Below are 23370 nucleotides of genomic sequence, written 5' to 3'. Positions count from 1 at the left end.
CATGGGTTTTTTGGTGGACCTCGGCCTTCAGCCATCTGTAAAGCTGCTTTGCTGCTCCCGAGTTGGGTTGTTGCTTTAGGTTCAGAAATGCCATGTCCTTGGGCTTTATTAGCTTCTGGATCTCCTGGTCATTCTCATCATACCAGTCCTGGTGTTTCCTGGTTGAGTGACCGAGCGTCTCTTCACAGGCAGGGGTTATGGAGGCCTGGAGGGCAGACCAAGCCCTGTGGGCACTCTGCGTCTCGGGGTCATCAAGGTTCGCCAAGTTGTCAGTGAGACGCTGGCTGTATAGGGCTCTCTTAGCTGGTCTTTGAGTGCCCCGGTGTTGATTTTTCTGTGGCATTGCTTCTGTTGCCGTCGTCGCTTTGGGGCCATATTAATGTTGATGATGGAACGGATTAGGGTGGTTCGTCCAGCAGTCGTTTGCCCCTGTCATGGCACGGGTGATGCACATGGCCTTGGGATCCCTCACTCGGACGATGACTTAGTCGAGCAGGTGCCAGTGTTTGGAGCGAGGATGTTGCCACGATGCCTTGTACTTGTCCCTCTGGCGGAACAAGGTGTTGGTGATGACGAGGTCGTGTTCTGGGCATTTTGTCAGGAGTAGGGTATCGCTGGACAACAGAAGCCCGGCAACGGATCAACTCCTGACCAGAAGCACAGATTGAAGGCAAGATCAAGAACTTACTGGCTGAAGGAACTGTTGACGGTCTCACAAAGCTTGTCCTTGTGAACGTCATTTATTTTAAAGGAAACTGGGACAAGAAATTTAAAGAAGAACATACACGATATGGACAATTCTGAATAAAGCAGGTTTTCCCTACCTCCCTCCTCTGCCAATCACGCCTCCCCAGAGGTCTTTGTCTTTATCGAACCTTATGCCATGCTATTGTCATCTTTTCAGAAAAAAAATCGCTTTCAATAGAGGTGAGCATCGGCGCACCGGAGGAGGTCCTCCAGAGCTGGGAGAGCTCACAGATCTGGAAGAGCGGGCCTCAGCCCTCACGGGCACATGATCGCTCGGCCACGCGTGTAGGTGCAGATAAGGTGTTGGTACCACGTAAGTCACACACAATCCCCGGGCCGTGCAGTGTTCATGTAATATAGTCATGTGACCATAATTGTATAAATGATGCCAAGTGATGTAATGTAATGCTGGGACCATCATGAACTCTTAGTGCAATGCAATGCAGTCTCTGTAAATTCTGTTCATGTTCATTGCATGTGGCATTGCTCGGTGATATATAATGCAGTAATGTTGCTCCTCTACATATGTCTGCGCAATGTAAGCGTTAAAATGTCAGCTTGTCCCTCCCTCCCTTCCCCTTCAGCTTACCTCTTCTGTTATGTTTTCTAGCTGACCTGGAGCATCAGCAGGCAGTGCCGAATTGACCAGAGAGGACACCTGAGAGGAGAAGGATGATGATGATGATGAAACCATCCGGCTTTCTGACCCCCCCCACCCCAGGATGGTACCGTTGGATGTAGAAGAAGGGGGTGCAGAAACTGAAGGGTCCGTAATACCTGCAGCCACCTCTTCCTCAGCCGAACCCACATGTCATGGATTGGGCTCCGAGGAAGTGGCCAGACCAAGCGGTATGCACACCGAGTGTTGAGCCCCCGTGCCGAATCCGCGGAGGCTGATTTGGGCAGGGAGAGGTGCGCTCGAAGGCATGGTTGTGTTGTCGAGGTGGAGCGTTAACATTGGTCGAGAGCTCCTCCAGGCAATTGTTGGACTAGCCGGAAACGTCGCAGTGTAATCAACGTGCCAATTGGAGGACACGCTGGTGCTGATTGCGGTGATACGGCGAACTGCCGATCCTGTTGATGCTATGCGGCAGACGCTGCAATCGGTCCACGACACTGAATCCCACGGTGTCGTTCCACCACTGCCGACAGCACATGGGCGTCAGGAGCATGGCAATACGTCTGAGCCTCCCTCTTCTCCAGATTCCCCACACGTGGCACTGCCACCGTCACCCCCCCCCGGCCCACAGCAGCATCGCTCGAGGCACCCTGCTGCACAACGCACAGGTCCCAACTCGGGCAGGGGCAGAGGTAGGGGTGATGCCAGAAAACAGTTGAGGGTGCGATGGAGTGGGGGAGGGAGTGCGGGGAGAGAGGTGGTGGGAATGGTGGTCACAGGTAGATTTATTGGCAGGTTGTGGGGCAGACATTGTTCAAAAAATGTTAACTTTTAATGAAACATTGTTTACTGTTTGGAGGGGCGTTGTGGGTTTAATGTTTAACGTTTAATGGTTAATTTTTTCGATCTTGATGCTTTGTTTACATTTTGTTACAAATTTACTTTAAAAAGATTTATTTATTAATTTATTTCACAAAAAACATTTTTCAAAAAACTGATAACATTTTATTGAACTTAACAATTATTGTGCAGTGCCTCACTCACTTTCACAAAATGAGGGGTTAACAATCAATAAAAGGGTTGCAAACAATGGCTGGGCAAGGTTTAAACTTAACTCTCAACGTTCAAGCAAAGCGTTCATTTATGAGCTCCTGACGTAACAGTTTTGCTGCTGCGTAACTACCACGGGGCTTCTCCTGCGGTGCAGGGGTGGAAGGTGTCATGGGCTCATCGGCAGACTCCTCCTCAACCTCCTCCTCTTCCGCTTTGTCCTCTGCCTCATCCCCTCTGTCCTGAGGTGGTCCTGCAGTCCCCTGTGGCAATTCCTGTCTCTTTCTGATCGCCAAGTTGCACACCATGCAGCACACCACAATGAGCTCCGCGACGTGCTCAGGATGATACTGTAGGCTGCCTCCAGAGTGGTCCAGGCATCGAAAGTGCTACTTCCAATTGTCTTTTCGGCAATATTGCATGTGGCTGTTACTGGATCTGTCTGAGGCTTACAGAGGGGCGTCAAGAGCCAGGTGGTGAGGCCGTATCCATTGGCACCAAGCATCCAGTATTGACCTTGTGGCTGACTTTTATAGAGGTCAGAGTCAGTGCTCTCATGCAAGATGTGCGCATCATGAATGCTTCCTGGAAAATTCGCGTTTACCACCATGATTATTTGCTTGTGGTTGACGGAGCTGCACGTTCAGGGAGTGGAATACCTTTTGGTTTCGAAACACCTCTGCATCCTCTAAAGGTGCTCGCAGGTTGATATGCGTACAGTCTATTGCACCCTGGAGCTTGGGGAAGTTTGGTATTCTCCAGAGCCCCAAAGCACTCTCACTCTGTGCCTCCCTGCTCATTGGGAAGTTTATAAAGTCCATCCTGCGTGCGTAAAGCGCTTCTGTCACCTGTCTAATGCAGCAATGTGTGGCGTGCTGAGAGATGCTGCAAATGTCGCCAGCTGAGGCCTGAAAGGAGCCTGATGCATAGAATGAAAGTGCCACAGTCACCTTAACCTCAACGGGCAGTGCGGTCCTGATGGTGCTGGTAGGCTGTAGGTCTCCCTTAATTAGCTGGCATATCTACTTTCGGAAGCGCAGCCTTCTAACGCACATTTTATTGGACAGGTCCAGGTATGATCGCTTATCTCTGTAAATGCGTTGGGTGTAAGGTCTCCTCCTCCTCAGCAGTCTGCCACCTCTTTGGGCACATAATGCTCTTCTTCCAGCTCTGTTCTGCAGCATGTGAATAGTTAGCAATATTGGCTGAGAAATTGCAGGCCCCATTCTTTTAAAAGTCTTCTAAACTATCAAAAATTATTAAATTTTCCTTAAACAACCAAAAAATTTATCTAGATAGACTACTTTACCCTCAGATTATGAGCATTGATTTCAAACACGCTTAAAATCCACTCATAAATGATTTTAATGCTCCCTCCAACTTAAAGTAGCATATTTTTCAAGTTCATCCATTTTAAAACATGGCATCCATACCGTCGGGTTAAGGTCAGGTAAGTGCAGCTTTTTCAGGGCGGTACATTATGCTGGCGGTAATTTGTGCGAATTGCCGAATTTGGTGCCCGGCGGTAATATGGCCGGTATTTGGGCAATGCACATTGAAGTGCATGGAAAATCACCCAAATTACCGCCGGCGGTAATAGGCTGCCGAAATTACAGCAGGCAGTATAAGGGGAGTGAGTGGGCGCTAGTTTCCACTTGAAGCAATTAATGGGCAGTAATGGCTTCCAAAGCACTAAATGGGCAGAATGTTGCCGAAAGTCTAGCCCATAGAATCATATAGCACAGAAGGAGGCCATTCGGCCCATCGTGCCTGTGCTGGCTCCTTGAAAGAGCTATCCAATTAGTCGTACTCCCTTGCTCTTTTACCATTACCTTGCAAATTTTTCCTTTTGAAGTATGTATCTAATTCCCTTTTGAAAATTACTATTAAATCTGCTTCCACCAGCCTTTCAGGCAATGCAATCCAGATCATAACAACTTTAAAAATGTTCTCCGTCTCCACTCTGCTGGGGACAGATTTCTCTGGTTGATGACTCTCCCACCAGTGGAAACAGTTTCTGCTTATCTACTTTATCAAAACTCTTCATAATTTTGAATGCCGCTATTAAATCTCCCCCTTAGCCTTCTCTGATCTAAGGAGAACAATCCCGAGTCGCTCCACATAACTAAAGTCCATCATTATTTGAGTACATTTCCTCTGCACCCTCTCCCAGGCCTTGACATTCTTCCTAAAGTGTGGTGCCCAGAGTAGGCCCCAGCTGAGGCCTAACCAGTGATTTAATAAAGATTTAGCATAACTTTCCTGCTGTTGTACTTTATGCCTCTATTTATAGAGCCAATGAACCCATCTGCTTCTTAACAGCCTTCTCAATATATCCTGCCACCTTTAAAGATACTCCAAAGGAATTTCCATCATCTAGATTGAGTTGTAGCAATCAAAAATCTTGCTAGGTGAAAAGTTAGTCAAACAAATACAACCAACAAAAATGCAGCAAAAAAAGGTCACTAATCTAGTTCTCAAAAGTTAAATTAACCAAAAATGCTCCTGTGCACAGTCCAGCAAATCTACCTTTTAAGAAGTCAAAAGCTGACAATGTGCCTGATCCTCATCAGCCATTTTATATGAATGAGCTGAGTCTGTATCGTAGCATCACCCGCAAAGAAATTGGGGAATTCTGCTGGCGCTCATTACTGGTTCATTAGCATTAATTATAATAATTAAATTTAGCTCTCGGCCAGTCGAGAGCACGTTCCGCGATGGTAAGTGTAAAAAATGGCCCAATTATTAACTGACTGTTCAATGTGGTGCAGCTGTGGGTCCTGGTACAATTTGAGAGTGGGGAGGCAGAAAACTGGGTGAGGAATTGGTAGCACTGGTGTGAGAGAATAAATTATTTTAATTTATCTTTACGGTGGAAATCCTACCAATTTTTTTGTAAAATTAAGATAGTGATGCAAAGTTTTTTGGATAATATTTGCAACATGCCAGTATATTAGAGAGGGAGGTACAGAGGAAGATTGGTCAATGAGAGACTGTCACGAATGGCAAGTATGTGCCTCGCCCCTCCTTGGCTCAGTGTATTGGTACAGCAGGGTGATGTACTGTTGTGACAAGCTTAATCTGATAATTGCCTTCTACTGTTGTATTTCTGCCAAGTGAATGTTAAAAGTCTCTTGAGCTTTTTGTTTGTGAACCAGTAAAATAAAGGGGCATTTCCAAAGCAAACATAAAAGTGGAAAATTGCCAACTTTACTTGTGTTGTTGTGTCTGGGACTCTTTGTTCCGCTCCAGGTGAATACAGTAGCTGCATACTGCACATTGCAAGGCTGTGGCAAAGTACAGCACTGAACCCTCCACCGAAAACAGTTCCTTGTGTAAAGGACCACCAAATAGGAGCCTAACTACCCAATCTAATACACGAGTGTACATAGCGTGCGGTCCCATTAGTATTTTAAGCAGGTTTGTATGAATGCACTTGGCTGGTTACACATAATGTTAATTTAGTGGCAATGTGCCCTTGTGATAAATTGTTGAAGTGAAATTATTAGCCAGACACTTGAGTCCTTCCTGGTCCAGAAATTTAAGTAGCATAAATAGCCACTGTGACAACCCCCAGTGATTTTGCTGTCTGCACTGTTTAGAAACATGGAATGGGGAAAGATTACATGAGTTAGCTTTATATACCTGTCTCATATTAAGGTTTTTAATTTTGGCAAAATCTCGTTTTGTTTTTCTATCTTGCAGAAACCATCTTGAGGAAGTTTTGTCCTTGTATTCGCTCTGAATTTAGTAATGCTGTCACAATGCCATTGTACTGAAGGGCTGAAAGATCCTCCTGGCCCAGCACAATGGGCAGGAGCAGTGATTTGAGACACTACTTGTGGCATCAAGGCAGAAAGAGTAAAATAAGTTTTGCAGTGTCCTGAAGTGAGTTTTTTTTTTGTCCACCAGCTTTCAGAAGATCAGAGACGAGAGGCTGGATTTTACCAACCTCGGTGGGACCCGGCCTCGCTGCTGGTGGGCGACATCGGTGGCATTTCCCGGCCAATTGAAGGAAGTGGGTCTGGTGATGTCTTTTGATGACTTGTCATCAGCCGGTTTCCTTAAAGGGGCCATGCCCAAATTAATTTTGACAGTTGTGCTGTCAGTGTTCTACAGCCTTGAGGTGCTGCAATCACTGACAAACACTGCACAGAGGTGCCCGGCTGAACCCAGGCTCTCCCATGACTCCCTCCATATGCTTCTGGAGGGTCTCACAACATGCAGGGAGATTCCCTTCCCTTCCAATAGATGGAAGAGACCTCTCCAGGAGATCAACTGGCTAAGCCACTCACAATGCAACAGCACTCTACAAACTGTGAGCAGACTCACCGGTGCATACATTATACTAACCTAGTAAAATGACAGGCAGGAAAAGACCAGCTGGTCCATCAAACCTGCTCCACACTCATGATGCCTGAAGCAACACTTCCTACCATCTGCATCACCCCCCCCCACTCCACGCCCCCCCTGCCCCCGCCAAACACGGCCATGAATTTTCATGGGAGAGGCAAAAGAAATCGGGAAAAAAACCCAGGGCCAATAAGGATCTCAGACAATCCAATCCAATACAGAAGATCACATTGACCATGTGTACATTAACTGGTACATCCACTTACCGTCTATATGATGCAAGCTCTGCCCCTGCAAAGAATTGGTCGAGCTCCCTCTTGTAGGCATGGAGAGTCAGCACCCAGCACACCAGCCGGTATCACAATCAGAGGCTCACTTCTCTTTGGGAAAAGAACCCAACTAACATCTAGGCTAGTCCTACTTGTGCATAGTTTAAGCTCGTGTCCCCGGTTGTCCTTAATCTGAAACTGAAATAATCTATGAATTACACGCAATTCAGCACTTTCATCATTTTATATACCTCTGTCAGATTGCCTCTAATTCTACGCTGCTGTAAAGGAAATAGACCCAGCTCATTAAACCTATCTGAGTAACAAAGGTAAAATCTGCTACCATTTTTTTTACGCCTCTACTGAAGTTGAAATTTCCACCCAATATGGACAAAAGCTATTGGGCTTATTCATCAGATTATTGCAATTGACACGTCAAGTTTCTCGAGTTGTTGGGTGCGTCTTAGATAGAGGCAGTAGTTTTGAAGCGTGTGTGTGAGTGTGCATTTGCCTGCATTCCTAACTAAAAGCAGTTGTGCTGTCGACTACTGTCAGTAGAAAGCTGAAAATGAAAGCAACTGGATGAAATAGTACACATCGTAATTTTTAAAAATTGTGTTCTCTGTTGCAGGTTGTGGATATGCTCTAGCTTATTCTCCAGCCATAGCTATTGTGGGGAAGTACTTCTGTAAAAGAAAAGCTATGGCTTATGGGTTGGCCATGTCAGGAAGTGGAATTGGGACTTTTGTTTTAGCCCCAGTGGTTCAGCTGCTGATTGAACAGTACTCTTGGCGTGGAGCGTTACTCATCCTTGGAGGCCTTGTAGCTAATATTTGCGTCTGTGGTGCCCTGCTCCGGCCCCTCACTCTTGTAGAGGATCTGTCCAATTCCACCGTAAGCAGTATGGCGAGCAGAAAGCCTTCTGAGGAATGCAGCTATAAAACACAACGTGAAGACCCTCAACTGCCTTGCCCTTCTGCAGATTCAAACTTCATCGGAAAAGGCTGTGGTAACAAGCAGCCCTGTGGCTGTTGTCCGTCGTATAAAGAATACGCCTTCCTCCTGACGCCAGACTTCCTTGTATTTGGTGTATCGTTGCTGTTCTTGGCCTATGGCTGCAACACTCCTTTTGTGCATCTTGTACCATACGCGGTAAGCTCTGGGGTCAGCCAGCAACAAGCGGCCTTTTTAATGTCAATACTAGGCATCATAGACATTGTTGGGAATATTTCATTTGGCTGGCTAGCGGACAGAAGGTAAGGATAAAACACACAAGTTTTTGATTTTATTCTGTACTAGAATGATGAAACTCATAGGGGCTGAAATTTCCCCTTTTTTAAAGAGCCGTTAAAAAAGAGGCAGTGACTGTGCGGAAAGCACTCATCGCTCGGTTGCCCTAATTTTTTGGGGGGGGGGGGCAGTGGATGTTCCTGCCCCGTCGACCCTTTACTGACCAGTGGCGACCCCGTTTGCGCCCTGCGTGGGAAATTGCCCCATGGGAAGTTACCCCGCGGGAACGGATTGGCTGCCGCTCGGTGCCCCCGACCGCTTTCCCCTGCGGAAAGCTGCCTGTGGCTGGGTGGCGCGTCCGCCCCTAAAGGGGAGGGTGCACTGCCGCGGCTGCCATTTTATTTTAATGGTCGGCCGATTCCGAGGTCGGCCCAGCAACGGTGCCCCCCCCGGGTTCAGCCCGGCACCCCTTGGCCCGGCCGAAACCTTCCCCGGTGGCCCAGTGGGTGTCACTAATGTGGCTGCAGAGTTCACAGCCGCCCTCTTTTAACTGAAGGGATGTTGCTACGCGTCAGCGGGATGTCTGTGTTGCTCTGACGCCATCAGCGCAGCGCTGATCACACGTACCGATGTCCGCCCCGCTCCCCATGCACTTCTGCCCCACCGCAACTCAATTTCACCGCCCGGAACAAAAAAAATATACAAAGTGCTGAATTTCGCTCTACTCTCCGAGAAAAATCTTCAATATCGGTGAGTGCGCCCCCTGCCAGTCGGAGGACAATTTCAGCCCCATAGCCTAAAGGATGAATTGCAGCATTGGTAACTCCGAGATCATTGTCAGTGCTCCATAGAACCAGGGCACTTAGCCCCAGAAACTAATGACCCTGGGCAGGATTTCCTGCGCGAATTACTGAATTGGCAGCGTAACTTTTCAGTGGACTGGGTAGAAATTGTCTTCTGGCTCCCTGCCACTTGCAGAATTTTCCATTGGAAGTCATCTGATGCAGTTCCCACCACTTGTGCCGTCCAGAGGAGTTTCTGTCTCCCTAGGAAGGATACAATTTGAAGGTTTTGTACATTTTCAGCTCGCATCTTGAACCACTAACACTGAACCACTAATGTAGTAAAAACTTTAATAGAGTGCTTTAAATACTTTAATAATTCAGCTTATCCCATTGTCCCACATTCCTCCATTTTGTCTTTTTTTCCCATTAATAATTTTATTTTCTGCTTAGTCTAACTTTTCGATACCTTGCTTTACTAATTAACACCTTTTACTAGTAAACTTTCATCATTCTTTATGGTTTCCACTGTTTATTTTCTGGATGTGAACTTTTTAAAGCCTGGGTTTTTATAAACTTAAAAGCATCTCTGAAGGCCATTTTTCCTCGCTCATCAAAAGTGGCTGGTATAGAGATTGATATGGTCACATTAACAGATGTTGGCACTATTCACCGCACCAGGCCGAGAGAGTATGTGCAATGCACTAGAGGAATTGATGCATATTTTTGCAGCAGAGAGGGTTTTATTGTGCACCTGGGAATGCCAAGTGATGTAATTGGATGCCAGGATTAAAAGACTTCCATTCCTCAGTACAAGATGTCTTTCACTTGGAGCTCAGAAGTTAATCAGAAACATCAGCATTGGGAGAAGAGAAAGAGGTTGGGCTATGGGGAGGGAACAGGAAAAGCATCTGATTTGTTGACCCCAGTCCATCTGAGAAATGGAGAAACTAAACAATCGAGGAATTGGTTTGTCAGTTCCCACCCACAACTGGCTGGATTCACAACATGGTATCCATCGCCAACCCATCCACTCCTTCAATCACATGTCCCCATTTGGCCTTGTTTGTGTTTTTAATGAGGCATACTTATGCCCCTCTCAGTTTAAAAAGATGAAGGATGCCAGGAAATGCAACGAAAATCAATAATAATGGGTCCAGATGGACAACGTATTGGCTGCCAGCTTTCTGAATTCACACCAACACCATTAGCCCGTCAGTTAATCCTATCCAACCCAAAGAGGTCCAAAATGGTTTGTGAACCCCCTATAAAAATGATTGGAGAGGGGTGATGATTGAAAATTGATGAACCTGTTAATGCTGGACGGGGCTGTAGTGTTTAACTATGAGTAAAGTTAAAATTAAAAGCAGAAAATGCTGGAAACGCTCAGCAGGTCAGGCAGTATTTGGGGGAGAAATTGGGATCATTTACATTTCCCAGGAGTTTAATGGCAGCGGTAAACTGGTAGCGCCCCGCTCCGCTGGCGATTTTTCGCACCAGAACAAAAATTGGCCCGCCCCTCCTGAAGCTGTGTGGGGGCGATGACAGCGATAGCTTCGGGGGACACGAACGAACAGGAGGCTCGCGGGGCGCAAATTAAAGGGGAAGTGGCGGGTGGGTCAATATAAAATGTGCCAACTTAATTGTCGTGGCCCACTAACGCTTTGAAGGTGGGGTCCATGCCGTGATCTGGCAGTGCGGCACTTGGCTTCCACCCCTCCCTCCCCTTCACATGATCCATCTCCAACCCCTTCCCTTCCTTGACGTCTCTATCTGCATTTCTGGGGATAGGCTGGCCACCAATATCTATTATAACGCACTGACTCCCACAGCTACCATGATTACACTACCTCATACCCCGCTTCCTGCAAGGACTCTATTCCATTTACCCAGATTCTCTGTCTCCTTCGCATCCGTTCTAAAGCTGCCACCTTCCATACCAGTGCTTTCCTTTTTCCTCCACCGAGGATTCCCCTTCATCATGGTTGACGGGGCTCTCGACCTTGTCTGTTCCATTTTCCACAGTTCTGCTCTCATCCTTTCCCCTCCATCCCAGAACCACGATAGGGTTCCCCTTGTCCTCGCCTTCCACCGCACCAGCTCCACATTCAAATGAACATCCTCCGCCATTTCCCCCACCTTCAGAGTGATGACACCACCAAACACGCCTTCCCCCTCACCTTTCAGCATTCCGAAGGGACTGTTCCCTCTGCGACATTCTGGCCCATTTCCCAATCACTCCCAACACCCCTTCCCGATCCCACGGTATGCAACACCTGCCCTTTCACCTCCTCCCCTCCCACCGTCCAGGGCCCCAAAGACTCCTTCCAGGTGAAATAGCGATTTACTTGTACTTTAGTATACTGTATTCGCTGCTCACGATGCGGCCTCCTCTACATTGGGGAGACCAAGTGTAGATTGGGTGATCGCTTTACGGAACACCTCCACACAGTCCGTAAGCATGACCTTGAGCTTCCGGTCGCTTGTCGTTTTAATTCTCCATCGCACTTCCATTTGGATCTCTCTGTCCTTGGCCTCCTACACTGTTCTAACGAAACTCGAGGAATAGCCCCTCAACTTTCGATTAGGCATTTTACAGCTGTCCGGACTCAACATATTGAGTTCAACAATTTCAATTCATAACCACCGCTTCTATGTTTTCGGACGGCAGTTGCTGCTAATGATTCTGTTGTTCCCATTTACAGCTCCTCCAGACCCATTTTTTTTTGTCCCATTACCACCCCCTTTTGCCTTGCACCATGATTCCTTCTGTCATTTAATTCCTCCTGCCATCCACCCGGTCGCAGACCTTCCATTTTGTTCTCTTCCCCCACCCCCCCGTCCCTGCCTTTGTACTTTCTTAAAACCCGTCACATCTCTAACTTATTCCAGTTCTGATGAAAGGTCATCAACCTTAAAATTAACTCCACAGATGCCTGACCAGCTGAGTATTTCCAGCATTTTCTGTTTTTATGTAAACGTTTTTTAAGCCTCGAGTCTGTAGACAAGAATGAGATCAGCGTAGTTGAACCTGATTATTATAAAATAATTCGACTCATCGTGGTTCAGTCATCTCCACTTGAATGGTGTTTTAGTTCATTTGAAGGCAAATGTTTGCTGTCATTTGGAGATTTGTATTAGCCAAGTTCATTGTATCTAGATTCTATAAGAACATAAGAAATAGGAGCAGGGCAACCCCTTATTCTGAAACGATGCCCCCTAGTTCTAGATTCCCCCATGAGGGGAAACATCCTCTCTGCAACTACCCTGTCAAGCCCCCTCAGAATCTTATGTTTCAATAAGATCACCACTCATTCTTCTAAACTTCAATGAGAATTGGCCCAACCTGCTCAACCTTTCTTCATAGGTCAACCCCTTCATCTCAGGAACAATCTCATGAACCTTCTCTGAACAGCCTGCAATGCAAATATATCTGTCCTTAAATACGGAGACCAAAACTGTATGCAGTACTCCAGGTGTGGTCTTACCAACAGTTGGAGCAGGACTTCCCTACTTTTATACTCCATCCCCTCTTGCAATAAAGGCCAGCATTCTATTTGCCTTCCTGATTACTTGCTGTACCTGCATGCTAACTTTTTGCATTTCATGTACAAAACCCCCAGATCCCTCTGTACTACAGCATTTTGTAATCGCTCCCTATTTAAATAATAATTTTTGCTTTTCTATTTTTCCTACCGAAGTGGATAACCTCACATTTTCCCACATTATAGTCCATCTGCCAAATGTTTGCCCACTCACTTAGCCTATCTATATCCCTTTGTAGATTATTTGCATCTTCCTCACAACTTGCTTTCCCACCTATCTTTATATCATCAGCAAATTTGGCTACGTTACACTCGATCTTTTCATCCAAGTCATTAATATAAATTGTAAATAGTTGAGGCCCCAACACTGATCCCTGCGGCACCCCACTACTTACAGTTTGCCAACCTGAAAATGACCCATTTATCCCGACTCTCTGCTTTCTGTTAGTTAGCCAATCCGCTATCCATGCTAATATATTACCCCCAACCCCGTGAGCTCTTATCTTGTGCAGTAACCTTTTGTGTGGTACCTTAGCGAATGCTTTCTGGAAATCCAAATACATGACATCAATCTGTCCTCCTTTATCCACTCTGCTTGTTACATCCTCAAAAAACTTCCTTAATGATTGACTCCAGCATTTCCCAATGACAGATGTTAGGCTAACTGGTCTATAGGCCCCAAGTTTCCACTTGATTTGCTCCTGATTTTTAGGAGCAACTGGTGTAGAACGGAGTATCTCAGAAATCAGAATTCTCGTCATTTAGTTTGCTCCAGTTTTAGTCAGTTAGAACAGTTTCACTTTGGAACAGAATTTTTTTTTCAAAAGGGGGTGTGTCCGGCCACTTACACCTGTTTTCAAAGTTTCGTCAGTGAAAACTTACTCCAAACTAACTTAGAATGGAGCAAGTGAAGATTTTTATATGCTCGAAAAAACCTTGTCTACACTTTAGAAAATCAGGCGTAGAGTACAAATCAGGTGTAGGGAATGGTGGGGTGGGGGGGTTTAAAGGGAAGTTTACAAACATTAAACACTTCAGTTTTACAAATAAAGAGCCATCATCAATAATAAATGATAAATACATCAATAAATCAATCAAAAAAAATTAGTAAGAAATAATAATTATTTTTTTAAATCAATAAATAAAACATTTTCTACTTACCGACTGCAGCACCGGGAGCCCTCCAACAGCGTGCTGGGATGCCCCCCTCAGTGTGTCTCTGTCAGTGTCTCTATCTCTCTGTCTGTCTCTGTGTGTCTCTCATTCTCTGTCTGTCAGTGTCTGTGTTTCTGACAGCGAGGGGAGGGGGTAGAGGGAGAGAGGGGGGGAGCAGAGGGAGGGATGGGGGAGGGATGGGGGAGAAGGGGGAGGGATGAGGGAGAAGGAGAGGGAGGGAGAAGGAGGAGGGGGGAGAAGGAGGAGATGGCGGGGGGGAAAGGAGATGGCGGGGGGGAAGGAGATGGCGGGGGGGAAGGAGATGGGGGGGAAGGAGATTGGCGGGGGTGGGGGGAAAGGAGAAGGGGGAGGGAGGCTGAATGGGCCGGGCCCGAGACTTCGGGCAGGGTCCGTCCCCAGCATCAGATTTACAGGTAGGTGGCATTGGGTCGGGTCGGGGGGGTGGGAGGAGGGAGGTCGGTTCGGTTCGGGTCGGGGGGGAGGGAGGGAGAGGGAGGTCAGGTCGGGGGGAGGGAGGTCAGGTCGGATCCAGTCTGGGGGCGGGGGGGGAGTGGGAGTCGGGTCGGGTCCAGTCCAGGGGGTCGGGTCCGGGGGCGGGGGGAAGCGGGAGTCGGGTCGGTGTTGGTTTCGGGTTCAGTCCGGAGGCGGGGGGCGGGAAGCGGGAGTCGAGTCGGGTCGGGAGGAAGCAGGAGCTGGCTGTGGGAGGAGCCTTATTCACGCAGCCCCAGTGAGGCCATTCGGCCAGGGCTAGGGGTTACGTGCTTCGGGCCCCTCCCACACAGTTTTGGGCGCCTGGAGCTACTGCACATGCGCGCCCACTGTTGCGCGCATGTGCAGAGGTCCCGGCACTGTTTTCAGCACAGGGAACTGGCTCCGCCCCCTACAGCTCCTGCTGCGCTGCGCCGAGGGCCAGAGGACCTGCAGGGAGCTGGAGAATCTGGAGGGTTTTTTTAGGCGCACTTTGTGGCGCGAAAAACGGGCGTCCAGGTCGGGACTGTGCCGTTCTAGACGCGGCTCGAAACTTGTGCCCATAGTTTCCTGCTTTCTGTCTCCCTTTCTTAAATAGGGGTGTTACATTTGCGGTTTTCCAGTCCGCTGGGACCGCTCCAGAATCCAGGGAATTTTGCTAGATTACAACCAATGCATCCACTATCTCTGCAGCCACTTCTTTTAAGACCTTCGGATGCAAGCCATCAGGTCCAGGGGACTTGTCCACGTTTAGTCCCATTAGTTTGCCTGTTACTTTATCTCTAGTGACAGTGATTGTTCTAAGTTCTCCTCATGCAGTAGCTCCTTAATTATCTATTATTGGGATGTTTTTAGTGTCCTCTACCATGAAGACTGATACAAAATATTTGTTTTAAGTCTCTGACATTTCCCTGTTTCCCATTATTAATTCCCCAGTCTCATCCTCTAAAGGACCAATGTTTACTTTAGCTACTAATTTCCTTTTTTATATACCTGTAGAAGCTTTTACTGACTGTTTTTATATTTCATTAGTTTGCTCTCATATGCTATCATTTCTGTCTTTATCATTTTTTTAGTTGTCCTTTTGCTGGTTTCTAAAAATGTCCCAATCCTCTGACTGCCCACTGTCCTTCGCAACATTGTATGCCTTTGTTTTCAAATTGATACCATCCTTTTCCCCCCTTAGTTAGCCAGGGCTGGTTCTTCCTTCTCTTAGCATCTTTATTTCTCACTGGAATAAATCTTTGCTGAGAGTTATGAAAAATCTCCTTGAATGTTTGCCACTGCATTTCTGCAGTCTGATACTTTATATTTTCCCAGTCCACTTTAACCAACTCTGCCTTCACATCTTTGTAATTACCTTTATATAAGTTCAGGACACTAGTTTGAGATCAATAGTAATCATTTGTAAGTAGGAAAGGATGGCCATTAAAATTGCTGCAATTCTTCATATCGAGTGCAATAAAAACAGACCAAGCCATTAGGATTTAATTTATTGGGCAGTTTATCCAAACTGAATAATATTTTTATTATGGCAACCTTCTCTCTTTAAATCTGCAGGTGGTTGAAGAAGTATCGCAAATACTGTTACATTTTAACCATTGGGCTGGATGGTCTCTGCTCTCTGTTCATTCCCATTCTGAGATCTTTTCCACTCCTTGTTCCCTATGCAGTTCTTTATGGATACTTTGATGGGGCTTATGTTGCTCTTATCCCAGTAATAACATCAGATATAGCAGGAAATGCTTTCCTGTCCTCTGCTCTGGGAATAGTTTACTTTATTCATGGGATACCCTATCTTATTGGCCCACCAATCGCAGGTCAGTAATGTGTTACATAATCTACTACAGTTGTTTTTATTGTAAATGGATTTTGAATTGTTCACTGATTTATTTTGTTTTACTATTTTAATAAGCTTCAGCTAGTGTCAATCAAACTGTAATGTTTATACTCTTGCAATCCAAGCTAAAGGGATCAAGGGGTATGGAGAGAAAGCGGGAAAGGGGTATTGAATGGTGGTGCAGGCTCGAAGGGTCGAATGGCCCAATGCTGCACCTATTTGTGCTATGAACCTATTTGTTTTCAGGGGTCACCAAAAAAATAAGGATAATGTTGCTATTAGCTCATTTGCTATTATCTGCCCTAATATATGATAGGCGTTCCAGTCATTCCGTGTGCTTCCGCTACGCAGCACTATTTTCTGAGAGCACAAAATTAGTACATTTACCCATTGAGTCTTGTCTAAACCTATCCATCCCTTTCTAATGGTTACACAAGTAGTGACATGATTGGCTGCACAGTTATCTTGTCACAATGGCAGTTGTTCTGAAATGATTGAGGGAGATTGAGCTACATCGCTGACCTACTTTGGCTCCAGGTTAAGCAATGCCTCGATTCAAAATTCTCTCGTTTTCAAATCCCTCCACCACCTCGCCCCTCCTTATATCTGTAATCTCTCTGTAAAGCCCTACAACCGTCTGAGATATCTACACTTCTCCAATTCTGGCCTCGAGCAGCCCAATTTTAAACTCCACCATGGGCAGCCCTGCTTTCATCTGCCAATTTCCTGAGTTCGAGAATCCCCTCACGAAATCTCTCCGCCTCTTTACTTCTCTTTCCTCCTTAAAACCTAGCTCTTTGACCACTGCCCTAATATCTCGGTATGTGGCTCAATGTCAAATTTTGTTTGATAATGCTCCTGTGAAGCACCTTAAATATTGTCATTCAGTGTGCTTCCCCCGGAACTTCTCAAAAGCCATGGTTGGCTGCGAATTGATTTAACAGCTGACTGACTTGTGAGTGACCCAACTTACTGGTTTTACTACTAGGGGGAATCGTATTGTACATTATAGGTTATTGTTGCTATCCTGATCCACTTGGACATCCAAATGAGCTTCTGCCTCAGTTTGTACCAGTAATGTGCTTAAGTGTTATTATTGCTGCCTCAACACTTTATAGGGATGTGCCTTGCCCACAAGGTGTGATTGTGGGATGTATGTTTTTTTTTTAAGTGTTTGCAATAGCGCATCTGTAGTTCAACACTGATTTAAAAAAAAATAATCCTCTTTCTCTTTACAGGTTGGTTGGTGGATACAACAGGAAATTATACCGCAGCCTTCCTGGTCAGTGGGTTGTCCATGATATTCAGCTCCGTGTTGATGATTACTGTCAATCAGATGAGGAGCTGCAGAAATTCAGCTGCCGTTCAAACCGCTGTCATAGAGTCAGATCCTACCACTATAACTTTTCAGACTGCATCACCTGATCAGATATAAAAATAAGAGTTCATACAACAGTTACATTAAAAAAACACACGAGCCACAAATTGCTGGCACGTAGAAAAGACATCAAAACATGGAAACAATTTAGTGTAGGCAATATTTGTACTTGAGTAGATATCAGTTAATTCTTTCAATGCCAAAGTATTTTTTATATATATATATATATAATAGTTTTTGTTTTAATTTTCTGATCTCCTTCATACATTCCACACATTCCTATTGACTTGCTAACTGCATTTCCAGAGGTCCTCCTTTTTTTTTAAAAAAGGCCCATGTGTGGACATGTGACTCCTATAAATGTACCAGATTTATCTGCCAGTGTCGGTTTTAATGTTCATACCTCATGTTGAAGCTGGGTCACTTGAAAATTTCCAGACTGAGATAAATAGATTTTTGTTCGGCAAGGGTATCAAGGGATATAGAACAAAGGCGGGTAATTGGAGTTGAGGTACAGATCAGCCGTGATCTCATTGAATGGCAGAACAGGCTCGAGGGGCTGAATGGCCTCCTCCTGTTCCTCGGTTGAAGTTTTCCGTGGATTGACTTGCTATTAACTTCTTTTGTGTTTGGTTATTAAATTGTTTATTATGATTTGTTTTTGTCAGCACTGTCTCTTGTTACATTTAATGTAAGAAAAATGTCATGTGCAGACGCTTGAGGCTAAGATAGGAATCATACAAGCACGAAAAAGGAAGGAATGAGATTGGTCCTTTATGTTAAGGATATCGAAGGTTATCACTGCACTTCCTGTAATAATGACAGGAGGATTTATAAGAACAGATCTCAATGCTGCCTTTTGCAATTTCTACGAGTAGCTTTGAATCTTGAGAATTTCACTTCCAGTTTGACCTTTTGTAATGATGGAGTTAAACAAGGCATCAGAATCCTCGGGTCATACAGCACCGAAGGAGGCCATTCAGCCCATCGTATCTGTGCCGTCTCTTTGGGAGAGTTATCCAATTAATTCTACTATCCTGCTCTTTCCCCACAGCCCTGTAATTTCTTTCCCTTCAAGTATTTATCCAATTCTTTTCTGAATGTTACAATTGAATCTGCTTTCACCACACTTTCAGGTTGTGCATTCCAGGTCATAGCATCACACTGCGTTTAAAAACAAATGTCACTCCCCTCGCCTCTGGGTCTTTTGCCAATAACCTTAAATCTATGTCCTCTGCTTGCTGACCCTCGTGCCATTGGAAACAGGTTCACCTTATTTACTCTATCAATATCGTTCATGATTTTGAACACCTCCATCAAATCTCCTTATAACCTTCTCTGCTCTAAGGAGAACAACCCCAGCTTCTCCAGTCTCTCCACATAACTGCAGTCCCTCATCCCTGGTACCATTCTAGCAGATCTCTTCTGCACCTCTCTAAGGCCTTGACATCTTTCCTGATGTGTGGTGCCCTGAATTGGAAACATTACTCCAGCTGACGCGTAACCAGTGGTTCCCACATTACAACAGTGACTACAGTCCAAAAGTACTTCATTGGCTGTTAAAGCGCTTTGAGACGTCCAGTGGTCATGAGAGGTGCTATATAACTCCAGATCTTTATTTATAATGGTTTAGCATAACTTCCTTGCTTTTGCACTCTCTTCCTCTGCCACAAACGTAATTCCCTAGCCGCTGACTCCATCCCTCTCCCTAACATCTGTCTGAGGCTGAACCACACCGGTCGCAACCTTGGTGTCATATTTAACCCTGAAATGAGCTTCAGACCACATATTCGAAGCATAACTAAGACCACCTATTTCCACTTTCATAACATCGCGCGTCTCCACCCTTGCCTCAGCTCATTCACTGCTGAAACCCTCATCCGTGCCTTTGTTAGCTCTAGTCTTGACTATTCCAATGCACTCCTGACTGGCCTTCCACAGTCTACCCTATGTAAAATTGAGGTAATCGAAAACTCAACTGTGCATATCCTAACTCGCACCAAGTTCCGCTCACCCATCACCCGTGTGGTCGCTGACATACATTGGCTCCCAGTTAAGCAACGCCTCAATTTCAAAATTCTCATCCTTGTTTTCAAATCCCTCCATGGCCTTGCCCCTCCCTATTTCTGTAATCTCCTTCAGCCCCATACCCCCCTAAGATATCTGCACTCTTAATTCTACTCTCTTGAGCATCCCTGATTGTAATCGCTCAACCATTGGTGGTTGTGCTTTCTGTGTTAGGCCGCAAGCTCTGGAATTCCCTGCCTAAACCTCGCTGCCTCACTACGCTCCTTAAAACCTACCTCTTTGTCCAAGCTTTTGGTCGCCTGCCCTAATTTCTCCTTATGTGGCTCTGTGTCCATTTTTTGTCATATAATATTCCGGTGAAGCACCTTGGGATGTTTTACTATGTCAAAAGTGCTATATAAATACAAGATTTTGTTATTGATAAAGCCAAAGATCCTGTATGCTTTTTTAACAGTCTTCTAAACTTGTTCTGCCACCTTCAAAGATTTGTATACGTACACTCCAGGTGTCTCTGTTCCTGCACCCCTTTAAAATTGTACCATATAGTTCCTATTTTGTCTCATCATTCATCCTACTACTTCACACTTCTCTGCTTTAAATTTCATCTGTCAGGTGTCTACCCATTTTACCAGTCTGTCTATGTCCTTCTGAAGTTTGCTTCTATCCTTCTCATTGTTTAGTACATTTCCGAGTTTCGTACCATCTGAAAACTTTGAAATGATGCCCTGTTCACCCAAGTCCAGGTCATTAATATATATCAATCAGCAGTGGTCCCAATACCCTGGGGAACACCCCTGTATACGTCCCTCCAATTCAAACAACAATTGATCACCAATGCTCTCTGCTTTCTGTCCCTTGACCAATTTTGTATCCCTGCTGCGACTGTCCCTTTAATTTTGCTAACAAGCCTATGATTTAGTACCTTATGAAGATAGATTGAGTAGACTGGGTCTTTACTCGTTGGAGATCAGAAGGATGAGGGGTGATCTTATAGAAACATTTAAAATAATGAAAGGGATAGACAAGATAGAGGCAGAGAGGTTGTTTCCACTGGTCGGGGAGACTAGAACTAGGGGGCACAGCCTCAAAATACGGGGGAGCCCATTTAAAACCGAGTTGAGAAGGAATTTCTTCTCCCAGAGGGTTGTGAATCTGTGGAATTCTCTGCCCAAGGAAGCAGTTGAGGCTAGCTCATTGAATGTATTCAAATCACAGATAGATAGATTTTTAACCAATAAGGGAATTAAGGGTTATGGGGAGCGGGCGGGTAAGTGGAGCTGAGTCCATGGCCAGATCAGCCATGGGCTTGTTAAATGGCGGAGCAGGCTCGAGGGGCTAGATGGCCTACTCCTGTTCCTAATTCTTATGTTCTTATATATACTTTATAAAAGACTTTTATGTTCTCTTTTATGTTGGCCGCTAATCTATTCTTATACTCTCTTCCCCTCTTACTCCCTTATTTAAATCTCCTCTGAACTTTCTATATCCAGTTTGGTTTTCTACTGTATTATGGACCTTACAATTATCATAAACCTCCATTTTCTGTCTCATTTTAATTTCCATGGGCTGGATTTTCGGCTTTGCTCATTTCGGGACGGTAACGTTAGCGCCCGGGAACAGTTTGCGCCTTAGTCAGCAATATTGGGCTGTTGGGCTCTGAGTGTGGGGCACAGCGCTAAGAGAGGCGCTAGCATTGGAAAAATCCGAGCTACAGAGCGGGGCCGGGAGCACACTGAGAAATGCCCGGGGAGAAAAAAAACCTAAAAAAAACATTCTCAAAACATTTGCCTATGCCACCACAACATAAATCGCAAAATAACCCAATGCCACTTGCCTTGGGATGACATTACTAACCTCTCTGCGGTCGGTATAGTTGGACTGCCCAATTTCCCAGGCGTTCACTGCGGGGCGTGCTGAGGAGCGTATGGGTCAGGCGGGGTCAAACCTCCCGCTAGTGTCACAACCAGGGGCGTCGCACACTGGCGCAGCTGTTCAGGGCAATGCTGCTCTGCGCCGCCACAAAACCGGACCCAAAAACCCCTACAGGGCGCTGCAGGCTGACCATCCGCCCAGAAGACCTCATTGCTGCCACTCCAGGGCAAAAAACCGCGTGCAAAGGACCCGAACATCCGCCCCAATATTCTTTAGTTATCCAGGGAGTTCTACCTGCTGAAGCCCTTCCTTTCTCCCTCAGGGATGTGTCGACTCTGTACCTGATCCATCCTCTTTAAGATCTCTGATTGTTCAATTACTGTCTTGTCTACCAATTCTTGATTCCAATCCACCTGGGCCAGATCCCTTTACAACTCACTGAAGTTATCCTTCCTACAATTAAGTATTTTTACGCTGATTGTACCTTGCCCTTTTCCATAAATGTTCCACAAATCCTGAGCTAAAGAGTCGGGCCGTGAGCGCTCTGAGAGACACCTGGGGAGAAAAAAAACCCACACACAATCCAGAAAAATATTCCCAAAACAATGCCTATGCCACCACAACATAAATCTCAAAGAGACAACCCAATAACACTTATAAGATCATAAGAACATAAGAATTAGGAACAGGAGTAGGCCATCTAGCCCCTCGAGCCTGCTCCGCCATTCAACAAGCCCATGGCTGATCTGGCCGTGGACTCAGCTCCACTTATCCGCCCACTCCCCGTAACCCTTAATTCCCTTATTGGTTAAAAATCTATCCATCTGTGATTTGAATACATTCAATGAGCTAGCCTCAACTGCTTCCCTGGGCAGAGAATGCCACAGATTCACAACCCTCTGGGAGAAGAAATTCCTTCTCAACTCGGTTTTACATTGGCTCCCCCGTATTTTGAGGCTGTGCCCCCTAGTTCTAGTCTCCCCAACCAGTGGAAACAACCTCTCTGCCTCTATCTTGTCTATCCCTTTCATTATTTTAAATGTTTCTATAAGATCACCCCTCTTCCTTCTGAACTCCAACGAGTAAAGACCCAGTCTACTCAATCTATCATCATAAGGTAACCCCCTCATCTCCGGAATCAGCCGAGTGAATCGTAACCCCCTCATCTCTGGAATCTTAGGACTCAGCCTAGTGAACCTTATTGAATGTATTCAAATCACAGATAGATAGATTTTTAACCAATAAGGGAATTAATGGTTATGGGGAGCGGGCGGGTAAGTGGAGCTGAGTCCATGGCCAGATCAGCCATGATCTTGTTAAATGGCGGAGCAGGCTCGAGGGGCTAGATGGCCTACTCCTGTTCCTAATTCTTATGATCTTATGTATACTTTATAAAAGACTTTTATGTTCCCTTTTATGTTGGCCGCTAATCCAATCTTATACTCTCTTCCCCTCTTACTCCCTTATTTAAATCTCCTCTGAACTTTCTATATCCAGTTTGGTTTTCTACTGTATTACGGACCTTACAATTATCATAAACCTCCATTTTCTGTCTCATTTTAATTTCCATGGGCTGGATTTTCGGCTTTGGTCATTTCGGGGCGGTAACGTTAGCGCCCGGGAACAGTTTGCGCCTTAGTCAGCAATATTGGGCTGTTGGGCTCTGAGTGTGGGGCACAGCGCTGAGAGAGGCGCTAGCATTGGAAAAATCCGAGCTAAAGAGCGGGGCCGGGAGCACACTGAGAAATGCCCGGGGAGAAAAAAAACCTAAAAAAAACATTCCCAAAACATTTGCCTTTGCCACCACAACATAAATCGCAAAATAACCCAATGACACTTGCCTTGGGATGACATTACTAACCTCTCTGCGGTCGGTATAGTTGGACTGCCAATTTCCCAGGCGTTCACTGCGGGGCGTATGGGTCGGGTGGGAGTCAGAACTCACATTAGTGTCACAACCAGGGGCGTTGCACACTGGCGCAGCTCTTCAGGGTGGTGCTGCTCTGCACCGCC

General features: G+C 45.8%; 1 protein-coding gene across 1 annotated transcript in view; it reads left to right on the top strand.

Annotated features, from left to right (window-relative positions):
* LOC139256200 (monocarboxylate transporter 12-like) overlaps window positions 1-17514 on the top strand; it is a 33670-nt gene extending 16156 nt beyond the window's left edge. Inside the window, exons 4-6 of the mRNA XM_070874153.1 lie at window positions 7670-8294; window positions 15800-16059; window positions 17318-17514. Coding sequence (XP_070730254.1) covers window positions 7670-8294; window positions 15800-16059; window positions 17318-17514 — 1082 coding nt within the window. The remainder of the gene's footprint in view (window positions 1-7669; window positions 8295-15799; window positions 16060-17317) is intronic.
* Window positions 17515-23370: the final 5856 nt, after the last annotated feature.

The sequence above is a fragment of the Pristiophorus japonicus genome, chromosome 3, assembly GCF_044704955.1.
Source record: "Pristiophorus japonicus isolate sPriJap1 chromosome 3, sPriJap1.hap1, whole genome shotgun sequence".
Classification (NCBI taxonomy): domain Eukaryota; kingdom Metazoa; phylum Chordata; class Chondrichthyes; family Pristiophoridae; genus Pristiophorus; species Pristiophorus japonicus.
The sequence above is the reverse complement of the archived record's forward strand: the minus strand, read 5'-3'. Positions and strand labels throughout refer to the sequence as shown.